We start from the raw sequence: 20940 nt of genomic DNA, 5'->3' as shown, positions 1-20940 counted from the left end.
AATGGCTTTTATTGATGTTATTATATAGAGTTCATGCTTAATTTGTTATTATGATATTCCTAGTATCATGTCTAGGGTAACTTTAATATTAAGTATGATTGTTATGATGCCTTTTATATTCTTTCTAATATCTATGATTGCTAATATCATGTTAGGGTTAAAGCTTTGATTTTTATCGTTTAGTAACATGCTAGGATTTGTTATTAATCTTGTTAGTATCATGCCTAGGATCTTGCTATTATTATGCTTTAACATGATTATTGATTATAATTATTATTATGATTATTGATATTGATTATTTATTTTTGATGATTATTATTATGTTGCTTGATATTTATTTTTATTGCTTGATCACACCTTTTATGCATGTTTAAAGGGAATTAGTACTTGTAATCACGCTTAATAAGATAATTAATAATCTTGGTTAGGGTTAATTTGATTATAATTCAAGTGATCGCCAATAATAGTTTTATTTGTGCATTAATATTCAACCAACATAGATAAATAGGTTTAGGGTAAACCTATCGATTGCATGTTAGTCAGAAAGCGCACATAAATACGATCAGAATAAAGTAGAGGCCTATTATTAGGGCAGGTTCAATCTCTTTTAGGTTGGATTTGTACCTTCATCCCCGAATCCTATTTGGTTCAAGACCTATTGGAGTTAACGATATCTTGGATCGTTAAGGGGTGTAACCTTCACCTCGTGAACGGTTTACAAGTTCCTAAAAAACTTGTTGGCGACTCTTTTGCTCTATCTTCTTTCCCTTTGGACGCCACCGTACTTTAGTGTATGATCACAGTGGGGTTCAAGCTAGGGATTAATGCATGAAATATTCCCTACAGTTTTTGGCGACTCCACTGGGGAGGATTTCTAATTTAATTCCTGAATTTGTTTCGGCAATGATTTAGAATGAGAGGATGAGACTCGAAACGTTCTAAGTATTTCATGTGTGTAATTTTGATTAACATTATTGTCATATGCATAAAAAAGATCTCATTGGAAAGACCATCCGTAATGAGTTAAAACATAGGATATTACACGTAGGAAATTTGAGGAATATCTTTCACAACTAGGACCGAAATAACACTGCGCGAAAACTGGAAAATTTTATCGAGCACAGAAAGCTGCTGAGGCATGTAGGAATTAGCGTCAGCGAACAGAGTATTAACGCCAGAATTTTAACTGTAGCACCAGACGACAGTTCTGTCGCCAGGCGCTACAGCTAAAACCTGGCGCCAATCTCTGTTTGCTGGCGCCAAATTCTTCCAATACCGAGCCAGAAATATGCGTTCTAATTTCGACCAGTTTTTCGCATTGTTTGCTCGATCCTACTTCCTGATTGAGTTTTTCTCACTTTTCTGAAACCCTCTGGGAATTCATGCTCCATCTACCTGATTGAACGCTCTGAGCAACAAAGGGTACATCCGAGAATGTTGAATTCACCAAACCATGGAAGCGAGTTTTTTTCTAAAACTCACAGTGTCCCATCCACTCGCGTCAACCCTTCACGGTTAGGCTTCCGCGCGGTGCATCCGAACAATTAACATTATGCATTTTATAAAGATAATTTATTTGCCCTTAAATAAATTATCTTTAAACAAAAAATGAGTATGAAATATTGCTTTAAAATATGAAATGAGCTAGTATTTTTTTTTTAAAACTCCAACTCAATGTATCTAAATTTGAAGATATTTTTTTTAATTTTATTTTTACGTACATCAAAAAAGAGCTCCACGTGGGGCCAAAAATAGAAAAATTAAAGATGACAAAAATAGCAATCAAAGGTAAAACATTGCACATGAAAGGTGACGAAGGCTTAATCAAGTGTGCAAGTGAAAAAGATGCGAAAACTGTGGAAAACTGGAAACCATAAAAGTATAAAACACTTTGAATGGATAAACTCGTAAAATACAAGTAATCAACTGAGTCGACTCGTTTAACTCAATACAAACAAGACAAAGGCAATTTTTGTGGAGAGGAAAACGTTGCATGTCATCTTCGTATCTTCTTCTTCATTTTCTCTCTCCTCCTGTAATTTAGAATAGTTCATGTGAATGTGAGTAAGCTCACCAACAATGGCGGCGAAACTCCATACTTGTTTTTTGAGTCATGGTTTGATTGGATTGAACACTAAACACTCTAATTTGTATTCTGCTGATTTCTCTCGTCATCATCATCGATTGCTTCCTGCTTCTTGTAAGATTCGACAGCGTAATCTCAGGTGCAATTTTTTTTAGTTTTTTTTGATTATTTTTTGTAGAAGTTTGAGTGATTTTTGTTGGAATTTATGAAGTGATTAATCGATTGACTGAGTTTTTGATTGAAGGTTTTGTTTAATTTATTGATTTTGTGGATAAATAATTAGGCTGAAATTGATTTGATTAGAAATTGTGAGTTGAGTTTGTGTATGTTAGTGGCATTAGACATTGAACTTCCATGTTCTAGGGAATGTGGAGAATCTAGTGGTTGATTTTCTTACTTTTCTGTACTATTGATATGGTGGAGATCTTTCTAGGACTTACCTAATCAATTGTATTTCTGTTTATGCAATGTTTATCGGTTGACATTTGCGAAATAGTTTGCTTCTCATATTTTGTAAGTTACTTTCGTTCTTTGGGGATGATTCCGGAACTCTTTCGTGTATCTTCACCTAACAAAATAAGTTCGGATAAGTTCAAATAAGTTCTGATTAACTCACTTTAAGTTCAAAATGGATCATTTTTTGACGAGGTCACACATAAATAAGTTTTGATTAACTCACTTAAGTTCGAATGAGACAAGTTTGGACAATATAGGTTTAACCAAATACAGTCTTACCTAACGAAACTACTCCCAAATTTGATCCGAGTTGATTCCTGCACGTGAAGGATTATTAGCAGTGGGTAATATGACTCATATGTATGTGATCTGGGGCGATGAAAGACTGATACCATATCTATTAACCGATATGAAACTCATGGTATGTCAAATGCACTATAAGTACAATTATTTAAACACAAATTATGATTTAGAACCATGTATAATAATTTGACCAGTCTGTTTAGTCAGATTATGCAATTTATTTAGGGATTTTTTACTTTTTTTTTTTTTAATTGTCATTTTATCTTATTTTTAGAATTGATAAACTCATAATTAGGATATTAAGGAGAGAGAGAGAGAGAGAGAGGGGAGAGAGGGGGGGAGAGGGGGGGAGAGAGAGAGAGAGAGAGAGAGAGAGAGAGAGAGAGGGAGAGGGGGAGAGAGAGAGAGAGAGAGGGAGAGGGGGATGCAAGGGTAGTGATGTAGAAGGGATTCAATCCTAGGTCACAGGTACCACTAACTAAGCTAGTTAGCATCCATGCGTGTATTCTCTGCATCTTTTCAATTCTAAAGTGTATGTAGCAAAAAAGCAATCTATTGTTTACCTTATCCATCCCATATGCAATATGTTTTAAAATTTTAAGGAGTTTCACTCAAAATCTTCAAGAGTTAGCTCGCAAAGAATAATGGTTCTCACTCAAAATCATTTCTTTAATGTACAATTATCAAAGGATACAATTACTTGTCTATGTATGGTTTATGTTGCTTTTTAAACAAAGTTTATTAAAATTACAAATTTATTAATATGACCGCCTTACCATCATAAAACCAAATTGTAGGTGGGTTGGGCCAAGGGGAGAGAGAACTGGGATAGGGTCACATGCTTGCAATGATTCACAAAAGTGGTCTTATGATGGTAAGACGGTCTTACTTAAATGTTTCTTTATTAAAATTCAGCAACTAATTCTTCCTTTTTTTAAGTCTAATTTTCCCTTGTTGCATGGATATTCCACTTACATTACCATTTTTTTTTTTTTTTTCTTTTTTTGTGTATGTCAGTTCTCAACCTAAAAAACGACAAGTAAAGAAAACCTCTCCTAAGAAACACCGTATAGATGCAAATCTGGAACCAGATGGCGAAGCAGATGTTGAATTTGGGAATGCTTTAATCAACGGTGTCTCAAGTTCTAAACAAGAGAGCATACATCAGGATGACTTAAACAATGAAGTCAACAAGGAGGTCAATGGGGATAATTTGGATAACTTTCCGATGTTAGATAACAAAACTCTGATGTTGCCATCACCACGTCACAGCAGTGCTATTGTAACTCAACTAGACAGCACCAGGATGTCTCACACCGATGATATCAGTGTCAATTCTAATTCTTTGGTAAGCTTAATAGCTTGCTAAGAAATTATCATTATAATAAATCTTTGCTGAACCTTTTTTGCTTCATATGTTGAAAATTGAGAGGTTTAATAAGTTTTCAATTGTTGAACTCCAGTGGGGTGTAAACGTAATTATATGAATACATGTTAATAAACTCAGTGTCATTGGGTTTAGTAAGGGTTTGTTTGGACCTGACAACTGATAAGGAGAGGCAGTCTTGTTATAAGATATTTATCATTTTTATATTTCAGCAACCACCACCACCCCCCCCCCCCCCCCTCTTTTTTTTTCCCTCTCTATACAACCTCTCAATTATCCATGTCATTCAATTGGGATACTATATGCCAATCTGCCAGACTATCTACCTCAATAATTATTTTGATAGATGTGATAGCCCTGTGCAATCTTAAAATGTCACTTATGCTCCTTCATAGGATATTCTTACAAATTAGGTAGGCATGCCTGTAACAATGTTTCAAAGAAAATATCTGATGCATCTTGCCTTGTATAATGATCATATTTACTGGTTTTTGTAATACATTATGATTCTAGTATCATGCTCCAATCTCCATGCTCTGGGTTACATGCCTAGCTTACCATTTTGTATGCCCAATCTTGATAAGGCTCTAATTTACTGATGTTACTAGAAAGTTGCCTCTTCTAGGGACATAGACACTCGTTAAGTAGATGGAGATTTGACATTAAATTAGTAGGTATCAGTTGTAATCTATCTCTGTTCTTAGTTTTAGACTTTTCTCCATCTTTAAAATAGTTTGTCTCAATCAGAAGAGAAAAGTGTTGGTGGACAAAGGTGCACAAGCAATGTGTCATGCGGTTACTTTTGTTGCCAGTCCAACACATCAGAAGAAATGTCAAGTCTCCCTGATGGCTTAGCTACTTGCTAGAGTGAGTAGTATTTATAAAAGCTCAAGTGTGGGAAGAGTAATGAAATATAGAGAGTGAAATGCTGTACAGAGTGCTTGTATTACTTGTAAATTGCTTATAACGACTGTAAAATGTACAATTGTCAGGTGACAGCCGTGACACTCATATGTAAAATACCTTTAGACTTTTACACAAGTTCAAATAACAAGATATTTGCAAAAAATATTTAGAAAGTTATACTAAGAAGGTTATCTCCTTGGTGTCTATAACTCAGTATAACTTTGTGATGCTGCCTGAAGCCTCTATGTTTTAATCATGCTGTGGGCCCATTTGGACAATCCAATTTATTTCTGTAGCCTATTATTCCTTCTGTAGTCCAGGTTTTCCCATTATTATGTTTATTATCTATAAGTTAACTGGAAAATTGGAAATTAAGAAAAATGGTAATATGCCTCTATATAGGGGAGCTGTAGGGGCTGTGTGAGAACAGCACATGTGCATGCTTATGAGCATCATGTCCACACACCAATGATGCTTGGTGGAATAGGAGAGGGGTCTTGGCAAATTGGCAATAAATTGCATAGATACAATGCGACTCATATTGTAGTTCCATATATATTCCATTTAGGACACCATTTGTAGTGCTGTTTTACTGTCATGCAGGAGAGACCGAGAAATCTTGCATCTTTCTTCTTTGTCAAGTTGACCACGAATTGTAGATGATTGAAATTGGGATCATTCTCACTACCAGTTTACTTAATAGAGGAAAGATTGTGTAGCAATCATATCGGGTAGTTGATTTTGTTTTATCCGTATTTCAGTACTGTGGAATGTTTGCACTTGATATTTTCAGCCTTTTCTGCTAAGTGCAAATGTGTTATTTTCCCGCTGTTAAAGGGCCTTGTGGGCTGTGCTCTCTTGTTCACAAATAGCAGGCCCCATGCTTAAAAAAGTGTGTGCACAATCTTTGGTTTAGTTAAGAGAAATTTTGCGCTCTCAAGATATTCTAATAAATAATGAATGCAATATTGATGAACATATGGTCAGAAGTGGTTTCAGTCTATGTTACTCGGACTCTTCATTTCACCTCACGTACCCGTGTCGGACCCTCGACACTCGGACATTTGTATGACACCCGGACACTTCACTTTTAGTTCAAAATCACCGAATTTTTTCACAAAATAGCCGAGTCGGACGGGTAGACTTAGAGTGGATTTTGACAGAATATGGTAAAAAATGGGTTTGGAAAGAAACCAAATATTTAGCATTATGACCCTTTTTGTTTACTAATTTTGCTGTATATCAATAGGACTAGTTATGTTTGCAAATCTATTTCTGGACACATACCTTGCTATTGTTTGGTACAAAAGTTGCTTGTGATGCTCAGTTTTTAGTACTTTTGCTGTATATTTTTATCCCTTTATTAGAAATGTTCTGAAAGTTACAATTATACTTAATTGTTCCTTCCTGCTTCATCTATGAATTATAAAATGTGATTATTCTTTTCTAATTTCAGTCCTTGAGCTTAATTGGTGGTGAACAGCTTTCATCTCTACAATTTGAGGATTTGATCAATATGATAAGGAGTGCTGAGAAAAGTAGTCTCTCTCTCTCTCTCTCTCTTTCTATTTATTTATTTAAATTTAAATTTAAAAATGGAAGTAGGCAAGCTCTCTTTGTGTATTTGTTTACAACACTCAAATCACGCTACATATGATTATACTCTCACTAATGCTGGTTTTTGGTCATATATTAGATGTCCTCCTCCTCAATCAAGCTAGAATTCGAGCACTTGAAGATTTGGAGAAGATTCTACAAGAGAAGGAGGCAATGCAAAGAGAAATTAATGCCTTGGAGTTGAAAGTAGCAGAAACTGATGCTAAAATCAAAGTTGCTGCTGAGGAGAAGATACAAGTTGAGCTTCTTCAAGATCAGTTGGAGAAGTTGAGGATGGAATCTTCGAAGAGTGATGTCAAAGAAGTACATGAAACTTCTGGCAATGAAGATCCTCAGTTATTAAATAGTGATTTATATAGTCTAAGCAAGGATCTTGATTCTCTTAAGGCAGAGAATGTTTCTTTGAAAGACAATATAATTTCCCTAAGAGCTGAACTTAGTAATGTCAGCATAACAGATGAACGAGTGACTTCACTGGAAAAGGAGCGCTCATATTTGCTTTCCACTGTGAAAGATTTGGAGTGTAAACTTGCAACATCTGAGGAGGATGTAACTAAACTTTCTACCCTGCAATATGAATATAACAATTTGAGTGAGAAAGTACAGAAATTGCAAGCATTGCTTGATAATGCAACCAAACAAGCTGAACATGCCATACTAGTACTGCAGCAAAATCAGGAGCTTCGTAACAAGGTGGAGAAGCTGGAAGAATCTCTTTCTGAGGCAAATGATTATAGGATGTCAACTGAGAAGATGCAGCAATACAATGAATTAATGCAGCAAAAAGTAAAGCTGTTGGAGGAGCGCCTTGAAAGGTCAGATGAGGATATAAACTCATATATTCACATGTATCAAGAATCAATGAAAGAATTTCAAGATACACTTAATCATTTGAAGCAAGAGAATGAGGAGAGAGTTATCGAGGGACCTGTCAATGATATGCCCTGGGAGTTTTGGAGTCAAATGCTTCTAATGATTGATGGATGGTTGCTTGAGAAAAAATTGTCTTCAAATGATGCAGATATGTTAAGGGAAATGGTTTGGAAGAGAGATCATAGTGTTCATGATGCATACTTGGAATGTAAGGAAATGACTGAACGTGAAATGCTGGCTAAATTTTTGAGTCTGACATCTGCTTCTTCACGGTACGTATTTCAGTGTATTGGCCAAGTTCTGTAATTCAATAATATCTCCTTTTCCATTTATTACTTATGCTCAGGAGCACCTTATATCCTCAGGTCTGCATTACATGTCATTCACATTGCAGCAGAGATGGCACCAGTTGCAAAGGTACATCCAAATGCCATAATTGGTAAAACGAAGTGCTCTTATAACGTATATAACTGTGTGTATGTGCCCATGACCCACACATGTGTGACTCTTAAAAGGTGTATGTAGAACCATCTGGCGCAAGTCCTTCAGAAAACAACTTCAGGACCCTATCATTTATATAATTTGAAGAGTATAGTCCCTGTCTTTTTTTTTTTTTTTTTTAATTGCTACATTTAATTTTAACATGATAATCTAGGAAATGAAAGTGAATTGGGCAAGTGTCCGGTCAAATATACGAGAAAAGGTAGAAGGAAAAAAAATCACGAGAGGAGCAAATAAAGAAGACATAGGGATTATTATACTTTGAAAATTGTGGTCATTTCTATATTCTAATTATAGGAACCCGAGAATAACAAGCGTTCCAGAAGTTTATTATTTTGCCACTCACTCCATAGACTACACATTTCACTTGACAACACATAAAAAAGTTGCATACTAATCTTTTGTCCAACTCTACATGTCAGTAGAAATTTAGACAGTACCTTGTGACGCAAGTAGTATGATTTGGTGTCTAAATGTATAATTTTTTTTGGTCATTTGATTTTTGTTACAACGATCATGCAAGAAAATCTCTTTTAGGAAGCCACTTTTGAAATGACCATTCCCGAGGGATTAATGGGAAAGTGCACTGTTAACAAAAGATTTTAAAGCTAGAATTATCAAATTAAATAAGTTTTGTAAGTAGTTTTTAGAAAAAGTGAAAATTTGATTTTATAAAATAAAAATATTGAATTAATGCACATTTTGGAGTTATTATTGAGACTCATGGAAGAGTCTCACCAATGGACTATTGAGTTTCAGAAAGAAAAAAATAAAAATGATTTTGAGCTTCATCTTCATCATTGGAGCTTAATAAGTGGACATGAAATGTTTTTGAGACCCAACTTGAGTCTCACGCTCTCACCACTTAACATGGTCTAAGGTATTCAGCTTTCATAATATATCCATCATTCCGTCCAAAAGCTCGCTTATTTGTATTTTTTTAATAATTTGTTATTTTTAATGACAATGTTCAATAAAAAGTATTTGGGGATTACAATTTGGAGATAATAAGGTTTTGAATTGTTAGGTGATTTTTATATTTCAACTACGCTAATTTGAACATTGTTCTATTATTTTCCCAACTTATGATTTCCTACACCTGAACTGAAGACAAGCTGTTTGGAAACTTGAATTTCATCCAGATTGATTTCACATATAAAAAGGCATATGGTTTCTTGTGCATATTTTGCTTTGCTGACTGTTACACATGTGCTTCAAAATTCTAATGATTTCTCCAGTGCTATGGTGTAATAGTCCTCATATTGCTTTAAAATATCTCAATATTGATCGTACAAACATATTATGCTACAGGGAAAAAATGAACTATTATATTCTTAGTGGACTTAAATATGAAAAAAAAAGTATCTAAAAGGCATTTTATTTATTTCATTATTTCTTCTGTCACAAACTCATATATGATCCATCACTTTGTAAGAAACTTCATCTAACTAATCTAAACTTTACATTCATGTTTAGGTTTAATAGAATAAGGAAAATTATCAGAAAGATTACTACGTATGATTAAAAGGGTGATTGGGTGAATAAGAGAGGGTTATGGCGAGAAATTGAGAAACTATGATGATCGTTGTAATCTCTTTAGTCCATAGCACATTCTTGTTTCCCAATCGTACCCTTTGGAAACAGAGGTATTGAAATTACAGACTCTTGCACTTTATTTCTTATTATTATCAAGATCCTAGGCAAATGAAGATCGAATGATCCTTAATTAATTGTAGACCTTGAGAGTCAAGTCATGGTTGAGGACATGGAAAGCTCTCAAGTTTCTGCAGATGAAGGAGAGTTCTATGAGGATAATAAGGAGGCTGAAATAACTCAGTCGTTTAGTACCTCTCTTTCGATTTCAAGGGACTAGTGAGTGGATGGCTATTATCTTGTGATTTCGGTATCTAAAGGGGACATTGTAAGGTTTTGTATTTAAATGGGGGTTTTAGGGTAAATTTGAGGAATGGTGTAAATTTGTGTTCCAGTTTTGGTGCTCAAGTCTCCATGTTTAATATTACATCTGCACACTGTTTAAAAATAGTTTCTTGAAATCGCAATGTTTTCTTTCCTATTCTTTGAAGGTTGGAGGTCTTGGAGATGTGGTGACTGGTCTTGGTAAAGCACTTCAGAAGAAAGGACATCTCGTGGAAATTATTCTTCCCAAATATGATTGTATGCAGTATGATCTCATTCATAACTTGCGGGTACACTAACCATTGTTGCATTATGGTCGAATACCACCATTCTTAAGTGTGTATCCTCATATATTATTGTTTTTTCATTCAGGCTTTGGATGTGGAAGTAGAGTCATATTGTGATGGACAGTTATACAAAAACAAGATTTGGATTGGCACAGTTGAAGGTGAAGTATCTTATGCACACTTGTAGCCCGTATACATTTCTTGTACTGGTAAATTCTAGGAATTCGCTTGTCATCCTGTCTATATAAAAAGGGATGAAAATTAAATTTGAAGGCTTATCTTGTAATTTTTTCTATTCTTTCCTTCAATTATGCAACATATTCACTTCGTGATAAAATCAGGGCAACTGCCCCTGTTTTTGTGATTTGGATTCAGCTGCTATTGCTCCTGATTTCTTGAAGTTATTTGCAGGTCTTCCTGTCTACTTCATTGAGCCATACCATCCAGATAAATTCTTCTGGAGGGGAGAATTTTATGGGGAGAACGATGACTTCAAGCGGTTCTCATTTTTCAGTCGTGCCGCACTTGAATTACTTCTTCAAGCTGGGAAGAAGCCAGACATAATACATTGCCATGATTGGCAGACAGCTTTTGTTGTACGTGCAAGACAACTTCAGGCTCCTCACTCTTGTGTACATGGTTTAAAGCCTAATTGAATTACTGATGTTGTATAGGCACCATTGTACTGGGATCTCTATACATCAAAAGGACTAAATTCAGCTAGGATTTGTTTCACATGCCACAACTTCGAGTATCAAGGCACTGCTCCAGCTCCAGAACTGGCTTCCTGTGGTCTTGATGTTTATCAGCTCAACAGGCCAGATAGGATGCAGGACAATTCTGCTCATGATAGGATTAATGCTGTCAAGGTAGAAGAATTTCCCATCTATAATCAGTCAGCATTTACCTACTTATGAATTTTTTTTGACATATTATAACATTGCAGGGTGCTGTTGTGTTCTCCAACATTGTAACAACAGTGTCACCCACCTATGCGCAGGAGGTTCGGAGCCCTGAGGTATGAATGAGATGATCTAGGAAGATAAGTCCAAATCACATCATATTTTCAGCTCCACTCACCGGGAATATCTTATTGTTTATGTGTTCCTTTAATCTACAACTAAGAAAGAGTGAAAGGAACCCTCTGTTAGATTCATGATTCACTGATTTTTTTAATCAATGATCAATTATGAATTACAAGTAATAAGTGCACAGCTGTAGTTTACATCTGGTTTGATGGATGAAGATCTTTTAATTTCCTTTGAATTGTGATCTCTTACAAGTTATATGAATTTACCTTACAAACAAAAAAAGGAAATATCAAATGTTAGATGCAAGCACTTTATCATTTCTATTTCTTTAATAGATTGGACCTGTGATGATCTGAGCTGTCGATGACTGATGAAAACCAAGTAATGATGCTTGTGAACTTGGACTTATGTATTTTCCTCTATTAGAAAGTGATGGTATCTTGCTTTGTTCAAAATTTATTGTTCTACATGTCATACTGATTCTACCAATTGAACTGGAATTGGTCAGCTTTAATTTACAGTCAACGCATGAAAGATAGAACTTCCAGATCTAGTATGTCCCATATAAAAAGAATATAAAATGTTACGATTATTATGAATTCAATCTCCAGTCCAGTGTGTATTTATTTATTTTCAATCCACAAGAGCACGTATTCATATTGGATTGTTTAGTTCTAGATTGTGTTTTAGACTTCAGATTGTGAAGCTTCGTTCACGGCATTTTTAATTTTACAGGGTGGAAGAGGCCTTCACTCAACACTTAATTCTCACTCTAAAAAGTTCATAGGAATCCTTAATGGCATTGATACTGATACATGGAATCCTGCTACTGACTCACGGATTGAAGTGCAATACAATTCAAGTGATCTTCAGGGAAAAGCAGCGAATAAGCAAGCTCTAAGAAGGCGTCTTGGACTTCTTCTTTCAGATTCTACACGACCTTTGGTTGGTACTTTTACTGAAGTACTCTGTGGCCATTAGATGCTAACCTTTTATTTTTTATTTTTTTAATAATGTGAATCCACTATGCTTCAAGAATTTGGCATTTTGTTCCTTTTAACTTCCCCCATATATATAGTTCTCATGTGATATTTTTACACTTTTATTGGGTGAAGCTGTCATGTTGAACTTTATAGTGTTGTATTGTGTTTGCTTTAATTTTGCAATTTAAACTATAAATGTTATAACATTTAATTTGATCATTGAATGAAGTACTGACCTTTTATGACTTCTACCTAATTCATCATTATCATGCAGCACTTGATTGCACTACTAAGCTTGGAATTACGTAGTTCTTTCATGAAATTATTGATTAATATAAATGTCAACTGGGGAGTATTAAAGGAGTACTGTAAACTTTTTCTTGGTTGATTTATATATTAAATTTCCTTATTATTGAAGTAAGTATTTCTTTCTTGAATTTCTGAAACTTTTAACCATAAAAAAAATTAAAAATTAATGTATATTCATGTTAGCCTTCTCATACAAATCTATTTATGAACATTGTGAATAGTGTCCAAATTCAATAATAAACAAATACAAAATCCAAAGAAGTGGCTAATAGGTACAATAAAGTTTAAAATAGTTGTTTTCATTATGCTGACATAATTTATTGGCTGTATAAATAGGGTGAACTAAGTGGTTTAAGAATAGATTCCTGAACAATTATGCTGACATAGTACTCTACCTCGATCATTGTCATTTTGTTGGAACAGTTCTTGATTGCAGCAATTTTTCATGTTTGGTTGAGCAGGTTGGTTGCATTACGAGGTTGGTTCCGCAAAAGGGGGTACACCTGATAAGACATGCTATATATCGGACAATAGAGCTTGGAGGGCAATTTGTTCTTCTTGGCTCTAGTCCTGTGCATCATATTCAGGTAGGTTTCAGCGACAATGATTTGCTAATAGTTACATGTTTTTTACTCTTGTTCCTATGTGAAATACTATTCTTGCTGATGCAAATGAATTTAAGGTTATCAAAGCAGCATGGACTATTTGTGGCCAACTGGCCAATGAGTCATTAGCTGGCAAAGAAGCCTTATATTTCAAGTCTTTTATCTCAGTCTGAATCTTAATGCCTGATTACTCCCAAGGGGTAGTTTTTAATGTACATTAATATTACTCTTATGCAGTTATGCCTTTAGCAGGCTGCTGTCATACTCTTTTGATGCCTCAAAAAGACACTTGCATAGGGTGTGATGATGCTGGTCATATCTATGCAGCCTTACTCTTGTCATTATGGAAAGGGTGTTACCCTTAAACCTTTGATCTTAAAATGTAATATATAAGTGATATAGATGGTTGACTAGTGATTGGGAATTTGGGACTTTATGACCAAAGAACATTCATTTTTTTTTGGCTCCATTAGGGTTGGAGAGTAGGGTTTTGATATTATACACTATTCGTGAAAGCTATGGTCAAAACTGGAAGCAGACTATAGTTAAAAGGGAATAAATAGAATCTTTGAGTTATGAAAAGGATAAGTAGGAACAAAAACTTGTGTAGATTGGGTGTAAAGTAATATTAGTGTATATCGAACAGTTTTAGGGTAACTTTCAACCAATTTTGGGGGAACTTTTAACCTGCTTTGGGGCAAATTTAATCATGAGATGATTATAATGTAAATAGACCTTGGGATAAGATTTATAAGGATATTACCTTCATACACTGGTATTTGATAGTTACTCCTTTAAAGAGAGCAAATTTTTTCAATAAATAATACGTAGCTTTTACATATATCGGGGTAACTTTACAACTGATGTACAATATTGATTGTACACCCGATTTATTTCAAAGATTGTTGAGTAGGAAAGACTGTATAAGATACTGCCAATTGCTTGAAATCATGATGTCAGAACAATATTGCATGCAAGTATATATATACTCGCCCAACTGCAGTTGTTAATTATTTCATGCAATAACCTACTTATTAATGCTCAATTATGTTGCCTTAATAAATGTACCCCTTAGATCATGCTTGGATTGGGAGTGATTCATTGAAAAGGTAATTAATCATCCTAAAAAAATAAATGTGAGTAGAGATGATTGTAATTGTAAGGGGGATGAAGTTGTGGTTGTGTGATGAGGTGGGAAGGTGGGACTACTAATCTACTATTCTTATTTTGTAACCCAAGGGGGTGGGGATATTGAGTATGATACCCCCCCCCCCCCACAGAAAAAAAAAAAAAAAAAAGTTTGCTTTTTCCTTAAACTGGCACAACTTTATCTCGTGTACCACCACCTCATCCCCTTCATCATCACCTCTACTTGCCTTTACTTTCCCTAGTTTGACTTTTATCACCCCTTAATGCATTGACTTGCCCCTAATTTAATCATGCCCTATATGTGCCTCTGTCACAAAAACTTTCAGAGTGGTCTTTTCATAAATAGCCTACAGAAATTTCTGGAGCCACATTAGGAATTTCTAAACTATTTAACAATTTTTTTGTTACAAAAGCTCCATCCTTGAAATAACACTTCCTTGATGAGAATTTCTTTTGAATATTGTACATATTACAGGCCATTTAGAAGAGTCATAGCTGGCTAATTTGTGAGATTTAATAAGAAATTTCTTTATATGGTGGGTGTTGTGCAAGTTGATTAATTGATATTACATTTTGATAAAAATGAAGAGAGGGTCAGACCAAAATTTCAGTCGACACTTTCAGCAGAACCAAGGGTGGAACTGATTACTAATTCATTTGAAGTAATTTCTGAGGATCTCATCTAGAGAGCTAGTAACATAGTGCATAGGCCCCACTACTTCCACTTTGATGTTTACTTTAATATCTTTTGTGGGGATCTGCATTGATCAAGAATGGAGGCTACCAGTTGCTTTATGGAATAATCTATCTTTACATTCAGTGAGCTGCAGCATCACTTTGTTTATCTAGCGAATACTTTTGGCAGAGCAGTGGGACTTAATGATAAATACTTTTCCTTGAATGACAACTTCAAGACTATTTAGAGGATCTACTATAGTAACATTGCCTGACTGTTTGCAGACCTTCATGTTTGCACCTTGAAGTGTATTTTCTTGTTGTCGCATTGAATTCCAGGAATGCGAAGCACCCAGTTATTGACAGATTTAAATCTTGCAAATATTTTTGAGCTGTAGCATCACAATGTCTTTCTGATATCACCCAGATATTTGGCTTTCTGTGCATATCAAATTTGCACTAATATAAAATATTTAATTGCCTTCTATGCAGAGAGAATTTGAGGGCATTGCGAGCCAGTTTCAGAATGATGATAATGTGCGGCTGATACTGAAATATGACGAATTACTTTCTCGTTCAATATATGCTGCATCTGATATATTCATCATCCCATCTATCTTTGAGCCATGTGGGCTGACACAGGTAAGCTTTAATTTTGGTGTTGCATCCAATTCAGTAACTGCTATCCAGAGTTTCCTTCTGTATTTGTCTATTATCTCCCTGTTAAATTCTAAAATATGCGGTTCACTAGGGAGAGTGCATAGGGAAAAATGAGCAACTCATGTTAGAGGTATGGATTGTATGATATTGACCAAAATTAAGGTGCCTAGTTTTGGAATAAATTTTTATGTACTAAATCACTAGACAAAGTTGATATATGTGCTTTACTGTTCTAATTATATGAGAGCATTTGGGTCATGGATAGGAAATTTTCACAAAATTACATCTAGAATGTTTATTTTCTAAGCTCTCAAAATTCAAATTTTTTTGCTACATCTTTTTTTACAATGTGACAAGATTACAAGAATTAAGTGCTAATAGTGTTTTTTTTTTCTTGAATACATTTATGCTTTCAATACATTTCTCTCTTTACAACTGAATGCTTGCAATGTTTTCAATACAATCCCAAATTTGGGGGTTTATTCCAAAAATAATATTAAGTACCCAATTTAAGGTTTTTGATTTAATTACTCCCTCCAATTCATAATTGGGGATTGGTTTTTTTTTTTTTTGTTTTTTTGGTACTATACATAAATCTATTAAGTTTATACTCCCTCCGATCCATAATATAGTGTCCGTATTCCATTGGGGTGGTTCCAATATATTGTGCCTGTTTTTAATCTTGTTATATTTAAGAAAATTTGACATTTGCTACCTGTTTAATATTTTATTTTATTTTGCTACCTACAAAAGTTACAACAAATAGTTTTTGCTACCACTTAGCAGAATCTGTTAGGATTCCGTTAAGTGGGGCCCATTTTTCATTAAATAATGATTTCATTTATTAAAAAAAAAAAATTTAAAAATTCCAACAATTCTCTAATTTTTTGGGTCATTTGTTTAATTGTTTATCTTTTCCATATTAAATACCCATATATCCAAAGTTTCATTGAATATCATTATTTACTTTTAAAAGATTCACACTCTCTCACCCTTAATTCTAGTATAAAGATACAAATGATTATTATATTTTGGGATGGAGGTAGTATATCGGTATATGATACAAAAGATACTTTAAGAAAAAGGATTAAACCTAAAACAGAAATCACTTATTAAATACGGAGTATTGATTTTCAAAAACCAAAAACAAAAAATGATATTGAATAAGTCATTTGTTTTCTGATACTCCCTCCGTGTTTTAATAAGTGTTACACTTACCAAATGCGACCGTGTTATAATAAGTGTCACACTCTCAAACCTACATTTTAATATTATATTTTGGATTTTTTGTAAATTACCACCCTAAAATTTAACATGTGTTGAAATAACCACCCATTTTTGTTGAAATTAAAAATAACCACCCATATTTTACAAAACTGTAGATTTTACCACCCCTACCTATACTCCGGCCAGTTTTCCGATAATGTGCCCAACAATTTCATTATGAAGAACCCTAATTTTCAATTCAAGATAAATTGAATGAATCAAACAACGATTACATCATTAAATTCCTAATAAAACACGTTCCAAACAAAAAATATCGTTTAACTTGAATTCTACTTCATTAAACATTGCAAAATAACTAAAAAAAATTAAAATTAAAATTATGTGCGATCTTCAATTACCTTGTTGTACAAATTGGTGTAAAAAAATTTAAGTGCGTTCTTCAAAGGATTCGCTTGTCAATTTGCAAAACTTGGAATAAAAATTGGTAGAATTTGTGGAAAAAATGAAGAATCTTAAGTTTGGGAGTAGTTTGTGAAACAAGGGAGGAAATAAATCGAGAAACAACTTTTATAAAAATAAAAAACAGCCGTTATGTGGGGCCCATGCTCGAAAAACTGGCGGAGTATAGGTCGGGTGGTAAAACCTACATTTTTTGTAAAATATGGGTGCTTATTTTTAATTTCAAAAAAATGGGTGGTTATTTCAATACATGGTACATTTTGGGGTGGTAATTTACAAAAAAATCCTTATATTTTTCTCTTTTCATGGTTTTCACCCAAACTTATTACTATTTTTTTTTTTTTTTTAATTTCTTTTCCCTCACATTTATTACCAAATTTGGGGGTTTAATCCAAAAATAATATTAAGTACCCACTATTTGTTTTATAATTTTTTAATACTTCAACCTACCCCTCTTACCTCTTATTTTATTTAAGTCAATTAAGTTGCCTAAAATTATGTGTCAGTTAAAGTGTAACTCTTATTAAATACGGAGGGAGTATAGTAGATTCATAGTATTGGCCTCGCCACTTGCTTACCTGTTCATTTATCCAATTTGGATTTATCATCAATGGTAGGATTTCAAAACTGATTGTAAATACTTACATTGTAGATGATAGCAATGAGATATGGTGCGATACCTATTGCAAGAAAGACTGGTGGCTTAAATGACAGGTACATATTCTTGTTTACATTGGAATTGATGAGTTGGTCACTTGGTCGTATTTTAAAAATATATATATGTAAAAAAATAAAAAATAAATAAAAAATGAATAGAAAATAATAATAAAAAAAAAAACCTCAAATTTTGGATAGTTGTCTGTGAATCTTGCCAATGGCTTTAACTCTTTAGCCCATCAGACAAGAAGAATTATTTTTAAAACAATGTAAGGTTATCAAAAGTACTATGATTTGAGTATTTTTTATCTATATTATATATGAGGGGAGAGGTGATAAGTCTGCCTAAAACAACCTAATTCTCCCTTATTGTTATTTAAAAAACACTATTAAATCATATTAATTGTTTTTCCCATAATAACTAAGGTGTCTCTTGCATTTGTAACAAATTCTAAGTAAACAAAATATTTGACACATTTTAAAGCAAGAAAGCAATAATTGAGCAGCACTAAATCATCTATTCTATATGACTTGAAATAAACAAATGTTATGTAAAGATAATCAAAAAGTTAATTTTTAGGAAATTTTGTGACAAATTTTAATTTTGATGGCTTGTTATTTTTTATATGATTTGTTATTAATTTTATTTTACTTTTAACAAAAAAAATAAGTAATGATAACCAACTTACACATTTACTTTACAGTAATGAATATTGTCACTGAAATAAAGTGAAATATACAGTATTTTGTTTATATACTCTTATCACTTATCAGTAGGCTCTTCCTCGGTTACGCTACCCTTTTTAAGTCTTGCTATTTTGTTAATCTGCAGTGTTTTCGATGTTGATGATGAAACAATACCACCTGAGTTCCGGAATGGATTTACGTTTTTGTCACCTGATGAACAGGTAAGCAGAACGCAACATTAGTTGTATCTTCTCATGGACGCTGGTCTCTTCTAATTTGGATGACAGTAAATCAATAGTATTTATATGGAACCCTGAAGGGTTTGTTAGGTCTGAAGACATGAGATGCTCTTTTGTGTTTTTGCAGGGTTTTAACGGGGCTTTGGACCGTGCCATACAATACTACAAAAATGATAGAGAGAGTTGGGAACACCTTGTCCAGAAGGTTATGAATATGGATTTTAGCTGGGAATCTTCAGCTGAGCAGTATGAGGAGCTCTACGTGAAGTCAGTGACTAGAGCACGGGCTGCAAAACGTGCTTAATATCTGGATACAGTTATAGAACAGGAGCACGGGAGCAATGTTACCCTGCAAGTCTGCAATGATAAATATGTCACTTGCGACTATACAAGGTTCAGATATGCTGACTTCTTGTGTGAGGTCTCATCATTTTCGGTCATATTTGAGAGCGGTCTATTACTTAACAATTCACCAAAACTTGGAGAACTACTTAGCTGAGGAGAGCTCCATATCATTATTTTAAGAAGCTTGTCTTTTTGATGCACAGTGCTTTTTGCCTAACAGAGGAGGAATGTTTGGTATTGTATCTGTACAGAATTTTATCACCTACATGTGTAGATTGAAAGTTCTGCCTTCTCTTGAGGGGGAAGAAGTCGAGTTTACCACACTGTATATAATAAACAGATGTAAGAAGAAAGAACAGAAGTTTTATACTCTATATATTTAATGTTGAGATTTGATGTTCACCCATGATTGCTGTTTAGACTCGATTGATCACCTATGAAAACTAAAACAATGTAATTGAATAATGTTGTTTTAGTTGATGCAGAGGTATCGGCAGCTATAATTCTTTTTCTTTACATATCACAATTTTATGGTTTGATTTCCACAGGAACTACCTATTACACCCAAGGTTGTATAACAGGTGACAAGAACAGGCAGATCCTTTCATTTTGATTGTGTGACGTTAGCTGAGTAACCAAAACAAAGGATTAGAGAAACAGTTAAGGAAGCAGTAGAGGTTGCTGCTACGAGCCTCGTGCACTTGTGCTTAATCAACCTTGGGAACTACTCCATATACACCACTGGAAACATTTTACGAGCAGTTTATTCTCCTCGGCAGTCAATTTAAGAAGATAGTCTTTTCATCTCAGATAGTATGATGCAGAGGAAATGCTACTCGAGTAATACTCATCAGCAAAGCCCTATCCCTTTAAAGTAAGCCCGCCAGTATAGCCGAGTTAAGTTAGACCAAAAGCTCAGCCTCCATATAACCCCATCTGAATTTCACCAACATAATTGTACAGTTATCAACATCTTTCTGAACGCAGGAAACCTACATGTTACTTCGATTTCATCCTTTTTTATCAAAACCAAACACCCCAGATACATCCTGTACATAAGTTTTTTAGCTGATTTTGTATTTCTTTTGGCTGAACTACACAAGCTTTTCCAGGGCCAGACTTCTCGTCTCATGGTCACATTTCTATCTGCAACGTTCGTGAGTGGCATTAGCAATGACATTTCTTAGCAATTCAGCAAATATAATCCTGGGAACTACTCAGCCAAGTAGTGCTCCATTTATGTCATTACTCTTTTTAAATAGCATGTCTTCTTCTTATTGATGTCTGCTATTAGCTGATAATGGCTTATATGTCTAATAGAAGAAGAATGCCGGCATTACGTCAATACATATTTATATATCAACTATAATTGCAAATTTATACCTAAATAATAAGACTGCTAGTTTATTAGTTGTAAGGTTGATTTAAGAAGAAAGAACAATTAATGACGTAGATGCATTTAGAAATTCTTATCATGATTTATGTTGTGACTTGTGGTACATATGCAATTTATTTATTTATTCATATTTGATGTTGTAGATTATAATCATAAATATTCTGATTGACTACAAATAATAAAGA

General features: G+C 34.0%; 1 protein-coding gene across 3 annotated transcripts; it reads left to right on the top strand.

The window, feature by feature from the left end:
* The first annotated feature begins 1874 nt into the window (after window positions 1–1874).
* LOC145636143 (putative starch synthase 4, chloroplastic/amyloplastic) lies at window positions 1875–19761 on the top strand. Of its 3 annotated transcripts, XM_081687605.1 has the most exons (17): window positions 2094–2225; window positions 3643–3719; window positions 3863–4193; window positions 6595–6676; window positions 6835–7900; window positions 7994–8045; window positions 10214–10336; window positions 10419–10494; window positions 10745–10929; window positions 11008–11202; window positions 11280–11351; window positions 12100–12309; window positions 13118–13243; window positions 15578–15727; window positions 18084–18145; window positions 18921–18996; window positions 19142–19761. In XM_081687605.1, exons 3-17 carry the CDS (start codon window positions 4074–4076, stop codon window positions 19316–19318), a joined length of 2772 nt encoding a protein of 923 aa, XP_081543731.1. In that variant the 5' UTR covers window positions 2094–2225; window positions 3643–3719; window positions 3863–4073; the 3' UTR covers window positions 19319–19761. The 3 variants fall into 3 exon arrangements, with proteins under 3 accessions (XP_081543730.1, XP_081543729.1, XP_081543731.1); XM_081687604.1 differs by lacking the exon at window positions 3643–3719 and having other exon boundaries at window positions 1875–2225; window positions 6622–6676; XM_081687603.1 differs by lacking the exon at window positions 3643–3719 and having other exon boundaries at window positions 1877–2225.
* Window positions 19762–20940: the final 1179 nt, after the last annotated feature.

Source organism: Chenopodium album, chromosome 6 (genome assembly GCF_948465745.1).
Source record: "Chenopodium album chromosome 6, dcCheAlbu1.1, whole genome shotgun sequence".
Classification (NCBI taxonomy): Eukaryota; Viridiplantae; Streptophyta; class Magnoliopsida; order Caryophyllales; family Amaranthaceae; genus Chenopodium; species Chenopodium album.
The sequence above is the reverse complement of the archived record's forward strand: the minus strand, read 5'-3'. Positions and strand labels throughout refer to the sequence as shown.